The sequence below is a fragment of the Manis pentadactyla genome, chromosome 13 (genome assembly GCF_030020395.1).
Source record: "Manis pentadactyla isolate mManPen7 chromosome 13, mManPen7.hap1, whole genome shotgun sequence".
NCBI classification, from domain to species: domain Eukaryota; kingdom Metazoa; phylum Chordata; class Mammalia; order Pholidota; family Manidae; genus Manis; species Manis pentadactyla.
This window is the reverse complement of record NC_080031.1, coordinates 9139317-9159339: the sequence shown is the minus strand read 5'-3', so window position 1 is coordinate 9159339 and position 20023 is coordinate 9139317. Positions and strand designations below refer to the sequence as shown.

Sequence of the window (20023 nt, the reverse complement as noted above, 5' to 3'; positions counted from 1 at the left end):
GAAGCAGAAATAACAAAAAGTCACCTTCTCTATATAGTTTCCCTCCCATCTTCTTCAGCCTTTTAGACGAATTAACATTTTTTTCAACACATTCACATACAAATTATAGTTGTATTTCCATTTCCTTGATTAGACAAGAAGTATATAATGGAAAATGAAAAAAAACATGAGTCAAAGAGAACCTTTAAATATTGTGTGATAAAACAACAATATTTTAGAATATTAACATTAGAAGAGAGGAGTTCTAATATTTTGTGATCTGGGGCAAGATATTTAATCTTTCTAGGTTACAGTTTCCTCCTCTTTAAAACAGAATTTAAGAAGTCTATCCCTTAACATTGTTAAAAGAATTAAATAAAAAGATAAATATTGATTAATATGATCCCTGGTCCATAGTTGATACCATGACTAGTTCCAAATGTTTTAAAAATTTTCAATAACCAAGTTCTATTCACTTGGTGTCCTCACCACCTAAAAAAGCATCTGGTACAGAGCAGATGGATCATAAATAGTTATTGAAGAAGCGGGGGAGGGGAGTAAGTAAACATTGTAATTCTACTAAAGTAACCCTACAGCCGGTCCCAAAGCCCCAACAACAGCCACCCTTCTGCTGACCCTAGGAGAGTCCCAAGCCTCTGTTTTCCTCATCTATGTAATGGGCTGCTTTTCATTGTAGCCGGGAAGGATTAGTTAGGAACTCCTGAAGAGGATAGGAAGCAGGGCAAATATGCGATGGGCAGCCTGCCTGCCGGGCGGGAGGGGTTCATCTCTCTTGCAGCCGCCCCCACCTCCCATCTCAAATCGCTTCAAGGTAAGCAACCCACAGATTGAAGGTAAGCGGTTCCTCACGCTAAGCGGCTGAAGGGGAAGCCACTGCTCCAGGGCCTTCCAGAGGTTGGGGACCAGAGAGTGCGGGTCCAGGGCTTCTCAGAGCCCCAAGACGCGTGCGCAGGGCAGGAGCACCACGCAGTGCAGACCTGAGCGTGGCGGTCCCCTCCCGCCTCCGCCGAGCTGCAGGGTCCTCGGGGGCAGAGCCCCGAAGCCCACCCCCTCCAGCCCCGGACGTCCTGCTTGGTGGGTCCCGGGGTCCCGGAGCGCCGGCCCTCGCCGGGAGGCACCTAAGTCAGTGCCCACTGCCTTCCTTGCTTGCTGAAAGGGGCTGGTGCGCATCTGGGCTCCGGCCACGCGCGGTGCGTGAGCTCCCGCTTCCCACCCGCCCCCTGGGGAGCCGGCCGGCTGCGCCTAGCGCGGCTCCGAGGGGCTGCCGGAGACCCTGACCGCGGAGAGCCGAGGGGCCCATGCCCACGGCCCAGGCAGGGCGAGGCGAAGGGTGGCTGCGGAGCCCGAACCGGCGTGAAGCCGGGAGAGCACCCGCCCGGCCCGCCGCTTAGCTGTGCTAGCGGCCACCGCCACGTCCACTGTCCTGTGGTCAGCGTGCGGGTTCCTCCGGACAAACCCGACGGGGAGGGCAGAGGCGCGGGGAGGAGGGGTGAGGAGAGGCGGCTGGAGGTGAGAGAAGGAGGCAGAGATGGCAGCGGGAGAAAGGGCGGGCTGGCGAGGGGAGTGGAAGCGGAGACTGAGCGGCAGGGATGCGCGAGAGACGCGGGCACAGAGCAGGACGGCGCGGGCGCGGGCCCGGAGGCGGAGGCGGCTGACGGGGCCTCCCGCTCGGCTCTCGGCCGCGGCGCCCCCCCCTCTCCGCCCGCAGAGCCGGTCCGACGCGGCGCCCCCGGCCTCCCCGCGCCGACCCCGAGCCGCAGCCGCCGCTGCCGCCGCTGCCGCCGCCGCGCGGGCGGCCCCTCCCCCGGCCTGGGGCCCGCGGGGCGGGCGCGCGGGGAGCGGGCGCGGGGCGGGGCGGCCGGCGGAGGCAGCCGTGTGGCCCGGCTCCCTTTTCCCCCCTCACTCGCTCTTCACTCCTTTTTCTTTCCAAACAGGGAAAAGTGTTCCCCGCAGCGGCGGCGTCCTTCCGCCTCGCCCTCTGCGCCCTGAGCCCGGCGCGAGCGCGTGGGGCCCGCGCTGGAAGCCCCCCCGGCGCCCGGGAGCGCGGGGACCCGCGAGCGGGGCGCGGGGTGGGCTCCCGCGCCGGCTCATGGCCGCGGCCGCCCCTCGCGCACCCCGAGGCGCCGCGCCCAGCTCGCCCTCGGCGCGTCGGCTGTGCCCGGCCGCCCCGGCGCCCGGCAGCGGCTGAGCCGGACCGTGCCCGCGCCCGGCCTCGGGATGACGGTCCTGCCCCTCCTCTGGCTCGGTGAGTGCTGCGGGCGGGGCGGGGGTCCGGGTGGCCCCGAGCAGGTTCTCCGCGGCCTGGAGCGCGCGCGACCCCCCAGTCCCGGCCTCCCGGCTGCGGACGAGCGCCTCCGGCAGCGCGGGGCCACCCGGTCGGCCATCGGAAGATCGCGCACATCTGGGCCCCGGAGCAGGCTTGGGGCGGTGGGGGCGGGGGGGGGGAGTGTTTCCTGGGCGAGTTTGGCCGAGAGGCGCTTGATGTGGAGGGTCCTTTTGCGGGTGGCATTTAGTTCCAGGAGTATCCGAGGGAAGGAGAATTGGAGGAGGGAAGGTTTATTCAGGGATTCTTTCTGCCAGGTTCCTGAGGGTGGGGGGAGCTTTTTTGTTTCAAACAGGCGCCTTGAGGGCTCAGATTAGAAACAGATGTGTTGAAGGGTAAGAGGAAGGGAATGGGGGAAGAGAGGGGAGGGTGGGAGGGGGACGGGGCAGAGCACAAGGAGAACCAGGCTGGTGCCAGCGCCAGCACGACCCAGGGAAGGAAGAGGTCCACCCAGGGAGAGGGTGGGAGGGAGAGAGAAAAGAGGAGAAAGGACTGTGAAGCCCAGGAGAAGGACTGAGGGAGCAGAGATGTCAAGAAGACAGAAAAAATGGAGTGAAAGAGAAGGGCAGAGAGAAAGAGATTGTGGGGCGAAAAGAGCCCCACATGCAGCCCTTCTGGGTGGCCCCAGGCAGGACTCCTGAGGCCTCGGAGGCCCTAAAGCACAGACCCCCGTGGACCGAAAGCCTGCAGCTTGGCAGACAGGACAGGACGGAACAGGTCAGGGATGAATGCCGGCAAGAACAGACAGAGGCCAGACGGAGTGTCTGAGGCCTGGGGTGGGGAAGGGCCGGTGGGAGAGCTGAAGAAGAGTCCCTGTGCACCCTGGTAGGCAGGGCCACCTGGAGACAGGACCAAAACTTAGCCGGAGTCCAAAAAAACCAGAGCCAGCCCGTGTGGTAGAGTGAGCATGGCCCTGCACACCAGGCCCCTAGAGAACTAGTTCTGGTTTTGAACTGCCTAGCTCGGTGACCTTGGACAACTCGCTCACCAGCCGGAGCTCCAGTTTCCTTAGCTCCAAAGCAAGCCACATAGGTGGTTCCTAAGTGCCTTCTAGCTCTGACAGCCTTAAACACCAGGAGTCTGACGGGGCCTGATGTCTAGAAAAACCCCCAAACAAAAATGAAGACGTACTAAGAAATAACCGTGAAATAGATGTCTAGAGCTGTCTCTCTCTCTCTCTCTCCCTCTCTCTTTTTTTTTGAAAGCTTACAAACTGGCTAGGCCATATGCACACCTTTCTAGGCCAGCCTCACATCAATAATCACCAGGTTAGAGGAGTAAAAAAAGTGGGTTAGCCTAAACTATTGCTCAAATAGGGCAGGTGGAGGACCACTATTTTCTAAGCTCTTTTAGATACTGGCCAAGTATTGCCATACTGTTCTTATACACAGCTGGCATATCTGGATGGCACCTTTGTCACCTTTACTGGGCTTGACCCTTAAGCTACCAACCAGATGTTCAGTAGACACAGAGGTAAGAGCCCCATTATTAAAAACAGCTGGAATTCATTAAGTGCTTAGCCGAGCACTTTATACCTACTATCTTGTTGACTCATTTAGTAGACCAACCCTTTTGACTACTCACCATTATCCTGACTTTACAGATGAAGAAATCAAGGTGTAAAGAGGTCAGATAACTTGCTCAAGGCCATAAACTCATAATTTACAGAGATGGGATTTGAATGCGGGTTGTTTTGCCTCCAGAGGAGATTATTCACTGAACCACCATGTGTAGAGTCCTCCTCACGGAGTGTAAGATGCCAGTGTGGTCCTGCCCTAAAGGAGGGGCCCCGGGAAGGGAAACAAAGCTCAGAGTGTTCCCACACCTGCTTTGTACCGGCACCATTTGGGCCCACTTAACAGCGGCAGGTGGAGTGACCTTGACCCACATGGTCAGTTGAAATCAGCTGGCTTTGAAGATAGTTGGCCTCCTTAGCTGAAGGGAGAGGGGAACCTACCAAGACACGGATCAAAAGGCACCATCAGGTCACTGGCCCTTCTTTACTGAGTGCCTGCTTTGTATAACCATTCCTCTGGTGAGAAGCTGACCTGCTGAGCTGATGCTCTGTCTTTATCACAGAAGCTACCGTTCATGATTTCCTTCTTGGCTCGGTCTTTATAAAATTGCTACACATTGAAGACCATGCAGGAGAGAGAAAGTGGCATAACTGACTTAGAATTCTGCCAACTGGATGTTCATCATTCACACCTACTGTCAAGCTTTTGCAACACCTGTGTCTTTGTCAGATGTATTCAGACTCATGACATCCCAGGTCTAAGTTGATTAAACTGTTAAAGTAGAAAGTCACAGAGTTGAAGAGCTGCAGGGTCTGGACAAGGAGCAAAGCAGGAGAGCTGATGTGAGCCGGGTGAACCCCTCTCTGACTGCTGGCCCTGCGTCAGTCAGAAGCCCCCAGGGAAGCACTCCTGTGGGCTGGGTGATCCTTTGTGCGAAGTGGTTTTGAACGGTGGAATGCCTAGGCACACTTTAGCAAAGCCAGAAAGAAACCCTCAGATTTGCCTGAATGCTAAAATTCTCTACTGGCCCCTTAAAGGGACAGTTCCAGGGCTGCTTTGTGTGATTTCTGGCCTCTTTTTACTAGAGAATGCACAGTATTGAAGGGGAGTTAGGAGGGCTCAGAGGTCATAATCTGAACAAAGATGCATCAGTTGACTCCATGCTTTCTGGACCTGCCGTGAGTGAAATCAAATGCCCTGCATCTCTAATGTAAATGAACTAGTGATGCTCTGAACTCCCTGGAGGAGAGAGAGGGGACTTCATAGGCTCCCCCTTTCCCAGACCCTCCTCAGTCCCCAACCCCACCCCTCTCTGGTGCTCAGATCCTCAGGATTCCACCGAAACTTCTCTCCTGGACTCCTGTAATAGCTGCCTCATTGGTCTCCTGCTTGAGCTGTCTTCTCCACCCTACACACTGCTCCAGAGTAACCTTGTGAGGCGGCTGGTATAATGCAAACAGACTGGATTTAGGAACCTGGCAAACTGTGTGGGGTTTTGTTCTGACTCCCTTGCCTGGAAAGTGTGGGTGTGCATGGGGAATCTTGAATTCAGAATTTCTGCAATTCCATGATTTTACTCTTCTCTTCCATAATCCTTTAGCATCTCCATTGCTTTATAATATCAAGTATGAACACTTCATTCTCATGTGTAAGATTTTACACAATATCATTCACAACTCCTCCCCACCCCCAACAACTCTCCAGGATATCTGGATCACTTCCTATGCCCTAAACATGCCCAATGCTTTTGTTGGTTCCATGCTTTTGCTTATGATAGCCCCTCCATCAAAATGCCCTTGAATGCTCTGCCCCTGCCCATCAAAATCTTGTTCACCTTCCCCATGTCGCCTCCCCCATGGGGCCTCCATGATTTCTTTCCTTCCTGTGAATTTCAGTAGCTCTTCTGTTACGCTGCTTTGTATTATAGTGATCTGAATGCTTATCTGGTACCCCGATGAGAGTGTAAGCTCCATGCAGAGAGGGACAGTGTCTTACTCAGTTGTGTACCACCTCCAGTACCTTGCATAAACTCAAAGCTTGTGAACTATTTGCTAAAATAATTGGATTTTCAAAACATTTGGAACATTTCAAATCAAGAGAGGTGAAAGACTTGGAGGAATATTGCTCTTTGTGGAACAACACAGTGATGAAGAGCCCTGTTTTAACTGTTTGCTTTTGTGTTAATGCAAATAGGACCAGTACTATTTTTTTTAAAAGCATACATAGAACATTACATGGACAGGGACCAGAAAATGTATTTGTTATACAAACTTATTTTGTCATACTGAGTATGTTAGTACCAGATCAACGATAGACATCTCGTTTGAAGCTTCTGCCAGGATAGGGAACGAGCTTCGCTTCCCAGTAAATGAGTCTGAGGAAGACTTGGCGGCATAGTCCGCGGGTCTGTAGTTTGATGACAAGTCTTAGCAGGACTCCACGTCCTTCCCTCATCTTCCCACATTAATGTTGATGGTCATAATAATGATATATTCCCAGTAGGCTCATATCTTGTCTCATCCTATTTTTCTCCTGTGTGTGCTGGGCAGCGTACGCATGAGCTTGTCATGAGCATACGGAGTGGTGATAAACTAAACAGACACTTTTTAAAAGTATCAGAACTAGGGGAAAGCTAAGAAACTATTTAAATCAGTGGTTCTAAGAATTTTGAATCCCAAACCACTCTGAGAATCCAGTAGAAACCATGAATCCACTTCTTAGAAAAAGACACCTATACATCAAATTTTGACTATAACTTCTAGGAATTCATTGGCAGCCCCCCGCCCCGCCCTGACCCTTCCTTGGATCCCAAGTAAATCCTTGATCCAAACCTAACCCTTCTTTTAATATGAAGAAGGAACCAAAGTTTAAAAGAATTTGGCTAAAGTTAAACAGCTAGCTTAGTTGAGGAGCCGAGACCGGAGCCCTAATTCCATAATCTGTCCTGTCACACATTTTTGAAGCAGAAAATGTCTCTCCCTCCTTTTCAGCTCATGTAGTTAAATTCCAAGATCACAGTTGTTCTTCAGATGCTTCAGTTAAATGAGCTAAATGCTGAGAATTGGCATTGATTTTTATGTTGAGACATTGCCTGAAAAAATAGGGCAGATGTTGTAACATTTCAGTTTAGCCATCATAACTGGAAATCCTGGAAACTTCTGCAGTGCCCTGTGTAATATGAAGATGTGGGTGTGTACCCAAGGAAGAGAACGGGAAGTCAATAGCTTTAGCTCATTCATAGCTGCTGGGTTGTTCTGACCAAGTCATACCACCCTGAGCGTGTTCATTTCTCTTCAGATTCAATTATTGGGCTAAGGGTATCTCTCAGTTTCCTTATACCCCTAACATTCTCTGACTTTTCTTTTTTAATTCTGAGACTGCTGGCTGGTCCAGATGCGGCTGTGATGAGAAACACATGGGTGTCAGCGTGCTTCTCTGATATTTTTCAGGCACTGTCCACTCATGGCATTGGTAGTATATGATTATAAATCCAGAAGGGCTGACTACCTACTGGGAGGAGAGCAGGAGTGACTCCATCCTGGTAGATGGATGGGTCCTGGTGGCGTCATCCAAGGTCAGGGTGGGTGGCCAGAGACCTCTGCCCAGGAAGTTGAGTAACTGAAATACTCATCAAAAGGACCTCATCCTAAGCAGAATTACCTGCAAAACAGCCCCAAGCATGGACACCCAGGGTAGCCTTCTGTATAGAGGGCCTATTGTGTGAAACAGTTTGCAAGCATTCAGCATTCTCTTCAATTTTTAAAATTAAGGCATAATGCACATATAATAAAGGGCACCCAGTGAGCATAAGTGTGCAGCTTAATGGATTCCTTGCATGGACCTGAACTTGGGGTTGGGTTTTGAAATATAAATTATCTATTATTTAGTTTATTTGTAGTATGTGAGAGGATTACATGGATAAACATATTATGATGGTAGAATTTATTTCTAACATTTGTGCAAGCTCTAGCAGTTTACAAAGTAGAGTAACATACCTCATCCCATCCTTAATCACTCTTTGAGAGTAAATGTCATTATTATGCCATTTTACAGATCAGTAAACCGAGGCTTAATGAAATAAAGTGAGTTTCTCAAGATTACTCTGTTAGTAAACAGCTGAGCCAGGCCACCAACACAGCCCTTTAGAGTCCCAAGATCATTTGCTTTCCATTGGCCAGGAAGCACGTTAGTTATTCTGAAATCAAGGCTTCCATGTTACCAAGAAGAGAGGGTCAGGCTGAGGCAGATTTCATTTACGGGATGCCAAATGATAAATTTCACAGTGGAAAATTCAGTTGGAACATTTATCACCAATGCCCTCCCCCCAACTCCATCCAAGTGGGTAACAAATGGTTTGTTTGGGTTAATGACTATTGTTTATAACTCAGAATTACTGTATATGTGGTACATGGATTACTAGTTCCTTCTAATTAATCAGGAGACTCTTGTACTCAGGGTTATAGTTGTGGTGACCTTGCTCTGCTTCGGGGTCAGAAGCATGAACCCCCTTTATTAGCACACAGTCCTGAGGCAGTAGGTAAAGTAAAGGTGTGTGTTTAGGTATGACTTGCCCTATATGTTGCTTTTCCTGAATTCCTGCTCTTAGAAATTTCAACTTCTTTGTTTTCCATCCCCCCAGAAAGAATGCAAAGTATACCAAAAAAAAGAAAAAAATTCTGGTTATCTGAGCTTCCTAACGGTCTGAATTCTTGAAAAATAAAAGTCTATTTCCTTTGGCCCCATGTAGCCCCAGATGGGGAAGAATGCTGAAATCAAACAACCTTTATTTTGTTAGTGGCAGTCAGTTGCATCACTCTTGTGTGTAGCCTCAGCCAATGTCTGTGGGTGATAAGACTGAAGGCTGCTTTGTTTCAGTAGAAGGCAGGGGAGATGGCTGTTCCCTTTGTGCCCAGACTGAGGAGAGAAAATGGGCACCCAGCTTCAGAATAGGTCCCCAGGGGGTTGTGGAATTTTGGAAGGTTTTCCGAAGGGATGCAGCCGAGGGCAACTGGAGAGTTCAGGTCACGAAAGGAGATGGAGGGACAGGAAGAAGAGGAAGGCGGAGAAACAGAAACAGTAGAGGATGAAAAAGCTAAGCTAAAACTTCGCTGACCTTCTGGTGTTTACAGAGCAGCCTCTCTGAGCTCTTCTGTCTCACGCATGGCCCGGCAGCATCTTGGCCTCCCTCTCAGGCTCGTCTTTAGCACTCACGCGTGCACTGTAACATTTTCTACTTCATTCACGCACACTCATGCACAGAACAATTACAGAGGGTTGGTGCCTCCTATAGTTCAGGCCCTGTGCGAGGTTTTGAGAGGTCGATGGGGGACGAATATTCCTCAACAAGGAATTACAGATACACCAAAGTGCTGTGATCACGGAAAGTACCCAGGTTTCTAGGAGTCCCAAGGAGGAAGCAACTTAATGAAGCACTGCCTTGTAGAAATAGGCTATTTCTTGCATCATAGGTCTTCAAGGGCTGTGTCTGATGTTCCCCTATCCCTTACAGCCCTTGACATCAGTGAGACGGGTGCTAAATAAATAGCTGATGGGTTGATGGGTCACCGCCACCCTCATCAGAAAAGATGTTTAAGTGGTGTGTGTCCTTGGCACTTAGCCAGGTGCTTCCGGGAGGGATCGAACTCCCTATGTCCTTGCCTATTAAAAGTTATGGTCTCATTCTTCACCACAACCTGCCAGCTACACAGCTATTCTATTTCCTCATCCCTCATGGGATGTTAAAACCAAAGAAAAGAGAAAGAGAAGGAAATAACACCTGATGAAATAGGATCTCATAATTAAGCGTGATGATCTGTTTGCCCACAGCTTCAGTGGTATTTGTCCGCATGGAAAGAAAATAGGTTCATGCCAAGAAGGAATTTTCTGTTCTAAAAGATGTCCATTGTGTTGAACAGGGATTCAGCCCCTGATGTAGTCTTGCTTCTTTTCTTGTTGGGAGTGGTTGCCGAGCTGGAGGGGGAATGAAACCTGGAGAGGGAAATGACTTTGTGACTGCATTGTTTAAATTTAGGCTTGGGTTTGTGGAGATGGTTCAAATTTGGAGCAATGAGCCTTCTAACCTAGCCTCTGTCACTTCTCATTACTTCCAGTGACAGTTCCAATGATTTTCAGTCACCCTTCAAAGGAAGCGCAGGGCGAAGACATGTTAGCCTTGTGTGTGGACCAGCAGTGTAGCAACTTCTCCAAGAGCACCACTCTGGGGAACTCAGACCCCAGCCTGGAAGCTCTGCCCAGCCACCTCATCATCGTGTGACCTTGGGCTTTCCCCTTCCCACCCTTAGTTTTCCCATCAGTCGTTGGCATCTAACAACAATGTCATAGTTCTGCTGTGAGAATCAAATGAGGCGAATGCACGTCAGGAATTGGTACATTATAAAGTAAATAAAAGTTGCTGTAGGGGGCCAGCCAGGGGGTATTTGAAGGGTGTGCTTGAAGTCAGCTGATCCCAGGCCAGCAGGACTAGCCTTCAGGGTTTTGGCCAGTGCTGGTCTTCCAGCTTGCAGACAAGTTCGCAGGACCCTGCCCCAGAACCCCGAGGGGTGCAGAGACCCCATCTGTGCCCCAGTAGTCTGGAACTGCTCTAGGAGAATAACTTTTTGTGTATGTAGCCCTGGGCAAGAGGCGCCCTTCCCTACGCTGCTTGGCACACTGTGCGCAGGTTGCTAAAACCCTACCCTAGCAAGCCTTCTTTTTGGACTCTGTCCCCTCCACTGCATGTTCCGGGACACCTGTGCCCGTGTGAGCTGCCCCAGCCTGCACAAATACTGGGTGATTGATTTCTGCTTTGGGTGTCAAGTCATGCTTTACGGAGCACCTACTATGTACTAGGCATTGTCCTAAGGACTTTCAAACAAGAAATTTCTCATATCCTCATGACAACCCGTGAAGCAGGACGTTCACGCCTGTATTCTAAGTCAGAAGGGGAGACTGCAGTGGTAAGGTGTCCTGTTCTAGGCTGTGTTGCTTGAGTGTAGCAAAAGGGAAGTTTGCAGCTAAGTTTGCCTAATGCTTCATCACTGATCTGGGGAAGACGGGAGCAGAAAGACAGGTGGATAACATCCATCTAGTGACACGCAGATAGGGAGCCACCAGGGACCGAGATGCCCCTGGTCTTTGAGGATTTGCCCCCACAAGGAGGTAGAAGTGCCTGCAGTCCCCACTTTTGAGGCACTTATGTGTTCTGACCAAGATTATATTCAGTGAACCCAACACCCACATTCAAGATGTGTTGAATTAGATTTCCTTTTTAGATTTGGGAAGAAAGGAAAACCTCAAGGTGAGAAGAAAAACGTCTTTTTTTTTTTTTTTTTTTTTCCCACTGACCTGAACAGCAAAGAGTGTGATTTCCCTCCCCACTCAGAGGGCTCAACTGAGTGTCCCAGATTTCTGCAGACCTAGAATTCCTACTCAGAATGAATTCTTGGGCCAGGCAGGTAGAGTCTGGGCTTCCAGAGGGGGCCTGGTCTCCATCTGCTTTCCCCTGGTGCTGTCCCCCCTTCCCCAATCCTGCTCCAGCCAATAGCAAAGAAGTGCGGCAGGTTCCACCAGACCCCCTCTCCACCCTCCAAGGAGGGGAGGCAGAAATGGGGCCACCTCTCTGCAGCCACCTTCTCTGCTCCACTGCCTCTCGCTCCCTGTTCCCGGAGTCCTACAGCTCCCCAAGCCCGGAGGGATCCAGGTGACAGTCCTTCACAGCCTGGCACCTTAGCCCGACCTTCCCCTTGCTCTTCTTCTGTCTCTCTGGGCCCAGGGCAGCCTGCTTTCAGACCTGGCACACAGTGAGAGAGAGAGAGAAACGTACCTAGACAGACATACACGAGAGATCAAGAGACAGAGATAGAAAGAGGGACAGAGACAGAAACACAAAAACCAAAGACAAAGGTGACTCTGTAAGGCTCACCTTTCACCTGCGTCTCTTCTGCTTGCTGTCTGCTCTCCCACCTCTCCAAATCCACATTCTACAACCTCCAGAGAGCCCCATCCCCAAAGGGTTTGCTCCCAGCTGATCCTAAGCTAGTGGGACTGCTCGGCCCCTGGTCAGCCCCCAGGCCTCACTGCTCGTACCCTTCAACACTCCACCATGTGGGGCTGACATTTCCCTTTGCTCGGTTACCTTTTCACTGCTTCTCCCCTGCCTGGCGCCCACTGTCCCCTCCGGACCGCAGGCTCGCCGTCCTCTGTCTCATCTGCAGGGGCTTCCCTGACTCTCCCAGGCAGAGCGTGGCCCTCCCATCTGGACTCCCATAGCGGCTGTCACATGACATTATAGTCGGGGGTTCTCTGCCTATGCTGTGGATCATGAGCAGGGGACAGTATCGTATGGTCTACAGTCCCAGGCCCAGGGGCTGGCATGTGTCAGATACTTGGAAAGGGATAAATGGGTGAGCAAGCAGCTTGGTATGAATGACCAAGCTGATAAATGTAAAGTGTAAGCTTATAAAAGTAAAGATGGTACCTCTTCTTAGAGTATGTTTAGTGGAGAGTATTCGTCATCAAAAAGATCCCAAGAAGGAATAGTAATCTTAGGCATGGAACAGAAGATGGTGGAAATATTTGCAGATAATGGGGCCTGCCTAGCGCACCTCCAAATCCTGCCACCTGGGGGTTAACCACACTTAGTTGGTCCGTGGAAGGACCGACTCCCAGCTGTTGTAAGGGGAGTGTTAGAGCCGAGCAGTCAGCAGTCGGCACGTGGGCAGGGCCACGACACCCTGAAACCCTCTGCTTTAGGTCTGGTTGTGGGCAACCTGTAGCGCTTCAGCCCTTTTAGTCTTTGATGATTTACTTTCCATGTAGTAATTTTCGGGGTATGTGGTTTCTTCCAGTATATTCTAAACGTGAGCCTCACTAGGGAACAAAAGCAGCCCAGCCGTGCTGCACAATTCCTTCCCTGGACCTTTTAGGGCTTCTCAGGGGTGAAGGGCAAGTCAGAGGGCTCCTTCCCTGGTACATGGAGTCAAAGGTCCTCTCCCCGCTTCTTTCTTTCTCCTCAGTCTCAGCCGATTCACCCTTTACATTGCTAATTATACCGAAGTATCACTGAGGCCGGGCAAGCAGGAGAAACAAGTCAGTCAGTGATCTCAGGAAGTGCTGGTGCGATTTTAACAATACTGTTTGCAGGCTTAGTGCTAATGCGTGTTGTAGCTCCTTTGCTCTTCGTGACAGCACTGTGAGGCAGGTACTGTCAGCCTCCATCTTACAGAGACGGATCAGAGAGGTTAAGAAAATTGCCCAGTGTCACCCAGCTAGTTAGTACAAGAAGCCAGTCCTTCTGGCTCCCAAAGTGTGCTTGTCACATGCCTCCCCAAGCCGGCAGCCCCCCTTGGGAGCGACAGCCATGTCCCATGGCAGGCTCTTCGCTGGCTTGCTCCTTATCCCCACTCCCCTCATTGAGTGGGCATTGCAGGGCACTGGGAAAGATCGTTACCAGGTAGGGCTGCTCTGTACTCTGGGAAGACTCGTGGTTTCAGAGGTGCAGGACTGAGGGGTTTTCTCAGCACATGGAACACAGGAGTTTAGCAAAATTAGAAGAGTCCTGAGACAAACATTCACTGGGGTCCCCCAGTAGTGAAATATCTCATTAGTCAAAGTGCGATCCTCAGACTAGCCATGGTTTTATCACGGGAGCTTGTCAGAAATGCAGGCTCTGAGGCCCCACCCAGACCCAGTGAACCAGATTCTGCAAGATCTGTGTGGGATCTCCACAGAACATAAGAAAACAGTGGAGGGACTCTAGCAGGACAGGAGACAGGGAAACAGAAGACTCGCCCCTGCATTATCTGACCTGGGAAAAGCTCTGTGATAACCTCAGCTGGTGTGCATTGACACATGAGACTGAGGTTCATAGGCTGAGGAAGAGAGGAAACCAAGGTCCCACATCTGACCCAACTGGGGTGAGAGGCTGGAGGGAGTCTTCATGCCGTATGGGCATGAAGTGATTGATGGCGAAGCTTCTGTCTACCCCTGAAATGAAGACATTCTTATAAAGGCTCTGATTCATTCTCCCTTTTACTGGGAGAGGCTGGAGCTGTCAGTAGCAGACAGCACATTAGCTGGAGTATGTGCAAGGGCCACAGCAGGCTATGCTTTTTGGAGCCAGGTGCTCAGACACTCGGATTAGAAGCATAGAAGTCAAAACAGATAATAGAGCTGTGCTTGGCAAGTAGTAGACTCTTAATAGTTATTGTTGAAGGAATAATGAGGCTCCAAAAGTGATACCACAAACCTACAGGTTTTCATTTTTATGCCTGGCTCCTTGTCACAAGAACTACCCCAGCTTTGCAAACAAGTTATCAATGGTTACCTGGCCTCTTCTTCCCCGTGACGTTTGCCTTGCTTGGACATCAGCAGAAGGGGTTGGATCTGGGCTCCAGGTGAGCAGCTGGCTGGCCAAGTCCTCCTATGCGCTGGCAGCTTCTCTAGACCTTGTCTTGTCTCAGAGGAATCCTGGGTCAGAGCAGTTGTTCCAAGTCCTTTCAATGATGGTGGCGGTGTGTCATCTTTTGTTCATCTCGTTGCTCTCAAACCTGACTGTCAGATGTTAAAATAACAGGCAGCAGGCGAGGTAGGAAAAGAGATTTGTGTTTCTGGGCTTGCCAAGCAGCCTCGTACTAAAAGAAGCATAACCCACATTTGTCAACTTTCTCTCTATTCCAAGTCACATGCCCAGCAGGAACTCTGAGCTAAGGGCTGCCCCAGGGAGGGCACGACGGGCAGGCCTGGAGATGGATGTGTTCATCCGTTCAGGTAGAGCTGTTTCGGACAAAGCTGATTTCTGCTGTGATATTCATCCCACCCTGACACCATGACATGAAACCGACACCATGAAATGAAACCATTGCTTTTCTTATAATAGGGAGAGATGGTTTTAGAACAATTTCTCCTGTGTGTGTTGTTCTCCCTGGGATCTCAAAGGGCTTGGTTTGTGGGTGGATTCTCTCAGAAGATGCAGATTTCCATTAGGCAGTAACTCCTGTGTCCTTGGCTCTGTGGGTAGAGATGGACCCGTATGTGATGCAAGACCCCACTCACTGAAGTGTGGGTGGGGGACCAGCCTGACAGAGGGAAGAGGAAATGGTGAAAGATGCCAGACAGAATGTAATTAAATGCCAAATGTTTGGAACAGACGGGAAGTGAAATGGGAGTTCAGGAAAAGAGTAGTCATTAAGGTGTAGGGTCTGACTTCAGCTAACGTGGAGCAAGAATATGTGTCACATGAGGTGATACACGATGACTTGGAGGCATTGCATCAGGGCGAGTGAGGGGGCAGGAGCATGGAGCCACAGAGCCTGGGGGCAGAGGAAGAGAGAGGGGCAAGACATGGGGTTGCGACGATTGTAAAAGGGTTGTGCAGTCTCACTCTGGAAATAACACACATTTGTAGTTCAGAGGCCAATTTGGGGACCTCCCCTGGCAGCACTGAGAAGTGACCTCGGTTGGGCGCCTCCCTCTTTGGGCCTCAGTTTCCACCCTGCACTGGGAGAAATTGAAATGGGGAATTTCTAGGTCCTTCGCACTCTGCAGGTAGAGGGCTCTGCAGTGTTCCTTTACCGGAGGCCAGGGCAGCACAGCCGGGTGATTCCTCCAAGCCTCCCCACTGCAGGCAGTGTGAGACGCTGCCCTCAGCTGCACCCCTCAGCCCCTCCCTGCCCCCAAGCTCCCTGCTGCTGCTCTGGCCGGGCCCCCAGTGCTTTCCCTTGCATGCAGAATAGACCCCATAAAGGCTCTCCCTGCCCCAGACCCTGGCCCTAAAGATGAACCTGGCTCACTGTCTTTGCCCTTGTCTCTGCCTTGCCCTGGAATGCTCTTACCCCTCATTTTTGCAAGGCTGGCTCTTTGCCTTCCAGGTTGCAGTGCAAATATTGCCTCAGTGAGACCTTGTCTGAGTCCCACCTGCCTTCTCCAGTCTAACCGGAGCCTCGCCTGCTCACTCTCACTTCGCCCTGTTATATTTTCTTCCTATCGGTCATCACAATCTGAAATAATCCTTACCTCTGTTCATACACTCATCTACTGTCTGTTTCTACAAGAGTCTGGACTTTATATCACTGACTTTTGTATCCTCAGTGCATAGAACATGTCTGACATGGAGAGAGATGCTCAGAGATTGGGTGAATAAACACATGCTCTGTTCTGTATGGCATACGTAGCAACAGAGAAATTTATAAATGAAGAAAGTCATGCAGTGAGCCCTTATTATGTGCAAAGATCTATGTACACATTATTTCATTTAATCCTCATAACAACTCTACCAAATAGATACCATTGGGATCCCATTTTACGGAGGAGGACACGGTATGGTACAGAGAGTAATGGTACCGTTACAGAAGGTTGCACAGCTGTAAGCCATCAAGTCAGGATTTGAATCTAGGCAGTCCGACTATAGAGCTGCCGGTGCCATTAGTTAATGTGCTATTAAGTCATCTAAGCCAGTGCTTCTTGACCTTGAAGGTGCTTATGAATCCCCTGGGGATCTTGCTACAATGCAAGATCTGATTTAGTAAGTCTGGGGTGGGGCCTGAGATTCTGTTTCCAGCAAGTTCCCAGCCAGTGCTGCTGACCCATGGAAAATACCTCTCAGGAAGAAAGGGAAAGAAACTGAGGCGTCCTTAGCTCATATACCTAGTAAAGGGCAGAGCTGGGATTCCGGCCCAGAGTGCTGGCTAGCAGCCCGATGCACTTTCAGCAATTCAGAACTCCAAGGTTTTTAAAGCATATATAAATCGTCAAAGAACGTTTGCAGGAATACAGCCTCCTGGATTAGAGATTACAAAGGGGGCCCATGGTACTGACCTATGCTCCCTACTGATTCCAGCCAGGGTACTTGGTTGCCCTGGGGCTCCATGCCAGGGCATGACTGTTTCTTGTTTTAAGAGACAAGAGTGATTTCCCCAGAATTTCCGAACCTGCTGCTGGCACACTCAGCCTTCCAGGCGTGTGATGTCCAGCGTACACCCCGCCACCTCTGCCTCACGGAAGGAAAGCACCATTACCTCGGGTTTTCCAAGTCCCTCTGGCTGCCATAGGGTCTGCTATTGGAGTATTGCTTATAATGAGAGTCAGCTCATCTGTGCGGCCTCCACCCTTCCCCATCCTTCCCAGCTCCTCTCCTCCTGACACACAAGATCAAATGTAGACTTGTCGAAAACTTTTACAAGTCGGTCCGTATCCCCTTCCCCTCAGCAGAAATTCCTTTGTGGAAATGATGGTCCCTTCTCCATTTGGGCAAACAACAGGATGCTAAACACTCGCACAGAGCCCTTTCCACCCTGGGACAGCTCTGAGTGCTGAGAGGGACTTTCTGCTCCGAGACGGAGTCGCCCTCCCTAGAAACTGCCACCAACCGAGGCTACGAAGATCAGGAACTGCCGCCATCGCCTCGCAAGTAAAGCGCCTTCCAGCTTATGAAGCGAGGTTTTAAATCATCTGGGCCGGGCACTGTGCGGGACATGTTCATGTACATGTCACCTCACGTAGTACAATCACCCTGAATGCAGTGTCAGCCCCCATTTAACAAACGAGAAAACTGAGGCTCAGAGGGAGGGTGTTTAAGTGACTTGCCCCAAGACAGAGGGCCAGTAAGCTTCAGAGACAGTGTCCTTTCTACTACATCATAGCCACACATCCTGCTTCTACTGAAAAGCCTCGTGGGTTGCAGAAAGTTCTTTCCTCTATGTCTTCCATTCTGCCCTTCTCTTTTAGAACCAAACCTTCCCATTTCCTTTAACCATTCTCCCTTGCTATCATAATAGGCTATCATTAACTGAGGGCATGTGACGTGCCAGGCACCCAATATATAGGCTAAATTAATCTCCATAGGAACCTTAAGATAACCTCCACGTTACAGGAGCAAAACGCTGAGACCCAGAGGAGTAATTTGTCCAATGTCAGGAAGTGATGGTAATCTAGGATTTGAGTCGGGGTCTCTTAGTCTGTGAAAATGAGAAAGTGCTGGGGTGAGGGATGAAACGAGGACAGTGGGAATCTGAGTGAGAGACCATGCAAACTTGGATGTCTCCCATTGTAACCCTCCCCTACAGACAAATTTAGCACTGAACAGGGCCCTTTAGGGGAGCCTAATCTGTGCAGGGGAGGGGAGGTAGAGCCTGGAGTTATTGACTGCATTGCCCTAGGGAGTTATTTGACACCAATTATAAGTCTTTAAAAAACAGCTTTATTGAGATACGATTGACAGACAATAAACCACATATATGTAAAGCATACAGTTTATTAAAGTGTTGGCATATGTATGTGCCACTGAAGCCATCACCACAGTCAAGATATTTTAAATATATGTCATAAATACAAAAGGATGCTATCCCTAGTAATACATTTTTGAGGTTCTTATTTTTATGGGGGGGCCAGAAGGACTCAGGAGAGATGGAAACCTGTCTCTGTTCCTGGAAAGGTTTGGGGAAGGTTCAGATCCCAGACTTAGCTGCAGACCCAATTGGGGAGGACCCTTCAGCTTCCCTTTGTGGATTTCCATACCACTTTGTAGTTTTCAGATTTATTTTGATCTTGAGGCCAGTGCCCACAGTTCCAGCCCTGTTTGGCTTCTCCAGATTCCCACAGACCTTCCATTTGTGTCCAAGACTAACTTAACCATCAAGATTTTGGGGCTGAAAATTAAGTAAGATGGAACCCAGTGGGGCTGGTCCTCCAGCTCAGAGGAGTCTCATTTTAGATTCTTAATTCAGCAAAGGTGAGACGACCCCCCAGAACCTTCAAGGGGATCTCCAGGAGGCACAGGGTCAGTGTCTGCTTGCCGTCTTCCCAGCTGCCTGTCTTTTCTCTCGCCCTCGCCTCCTGAAATCCTCCCACCCCCAAACACACACTATATCAGAAGAGCAAAAACACCCCAGAGTGGTGAGGATTTCCAGCAAGGGCTCTGAATGCAAAGAGAGAGGCTTGCTCTAGGATAGGTGAAGTGGCTTAAACACCATCTTTCCCCTAAGACCATCTTCATTCCTTTCAATCCAGGCACTCTCTGTCTGCTCTCAACTCCCATAAATGTCACCAGTCCTTTATGTCTAAACTCCCTTTATGTCACCAGTCACCCTCTACCCTTTGAAGTGTAATCATTCCCACACATGAGTTCTTTCACTCTCTGGCCTGCAGCTTTCCAAAAGCACGATCCTGGTTTGCTCCATCTCCTCGTCGTCAGCAGTGACTAACCCATAGTGTGCCACCTTACTTCTGAACAAATGAATGAATGACCCACCTTGTCCTAAACCTCAGGGGAGAGCTGGTCAGTGTGTAAGACCTCAGAGCTGAGCAGGGCATTACCCCAGGTGTCTCTCACAGCAGATGTCACACATGAAGTATTAGTATATTACATCAAAGATGGCCATTCTCACTCATGTGGTATAAATAGGATGCAAGAGGTACACGCACTGTCTTCTTTACATATGCTGTTAATTCTCAGCAAAGGTGAGGCTTGGCACGCTTGGCTTATGGAAAGAAATGGAAAGAAATCTACTGCTGTCATTGGGGAAGCTGTCCCTTGGGAGAAAATAGCTTCAGCAGATGTTAATGAGCCAGGAGAGGACAGGTACAAGTGGGAGAGAGAGTTCTGAGCAAGCCTGGAGGAATCTCAGTGACAAGGGTCCTATTTGCTCCATCTTGACCTTGGAAATAAATATACCCAGTTGTGCTGCTGTGGACCACCCATCTAATTCCCTGTCCAGAAAGAGCCATTCCTTGTGGACAGATGTGGAAAGGCCCAAGTGATTATGCCTCCTTAGGTCCACTGAAAAGAAATTCATTTATGGAGTAGACACAATTTAATTTCAAGTGTAGGCATTCCTAAATTAGCATTGCTCAGCCTTTTAGATTTCAGGGACCAGTAAAATTTCAAAAATAAATTTAGGTATGAAACCGAGGCCCATTTTTTAAATATTGCAGACTGTAGATATTAAACAGAAATACAAAGTACCATCGTGCTGTACAAATTTTTCTTAAAAAGAAATGGTATCTCAACAATAATAACAATGATAACAAACAGACAGTTGATAACCATAGAAGGACAGCCCTCTGTCTACAAAAAATATTTACTGAGTGCCAACTGCATGCCCAGCACCATTCTAAGTATTTAGAACACTGTCTCATTTTACACCATATATATTGCATTGTTTATATGTTTTCTTACTTCGTCTATGAA

At 49.7% G+C, this 20023-nt stretch overlaps 1 protein-coding gene across 1 annotated transcript in view; it reads left to right on the top strand.

The window, feature by feature from the left end:
* Positions 1–1942: 1942 nt before the first annotated feature.
* Positions 1943–20023, top strand: part of CLMP (CXADR like membrane protein) — a 78218-nt gene continuing 60137 nt past the window's right edge. Inside the window, 1 exon segment of the mRNA XM_036887645.2 lies at positions 1943–2245. Within this exon segment, the coding sequence (XP_036743540.2) occupies positions 2218–2245 (28 nt within the window). The 5' untranslated portion in view covers positions 1943–2217.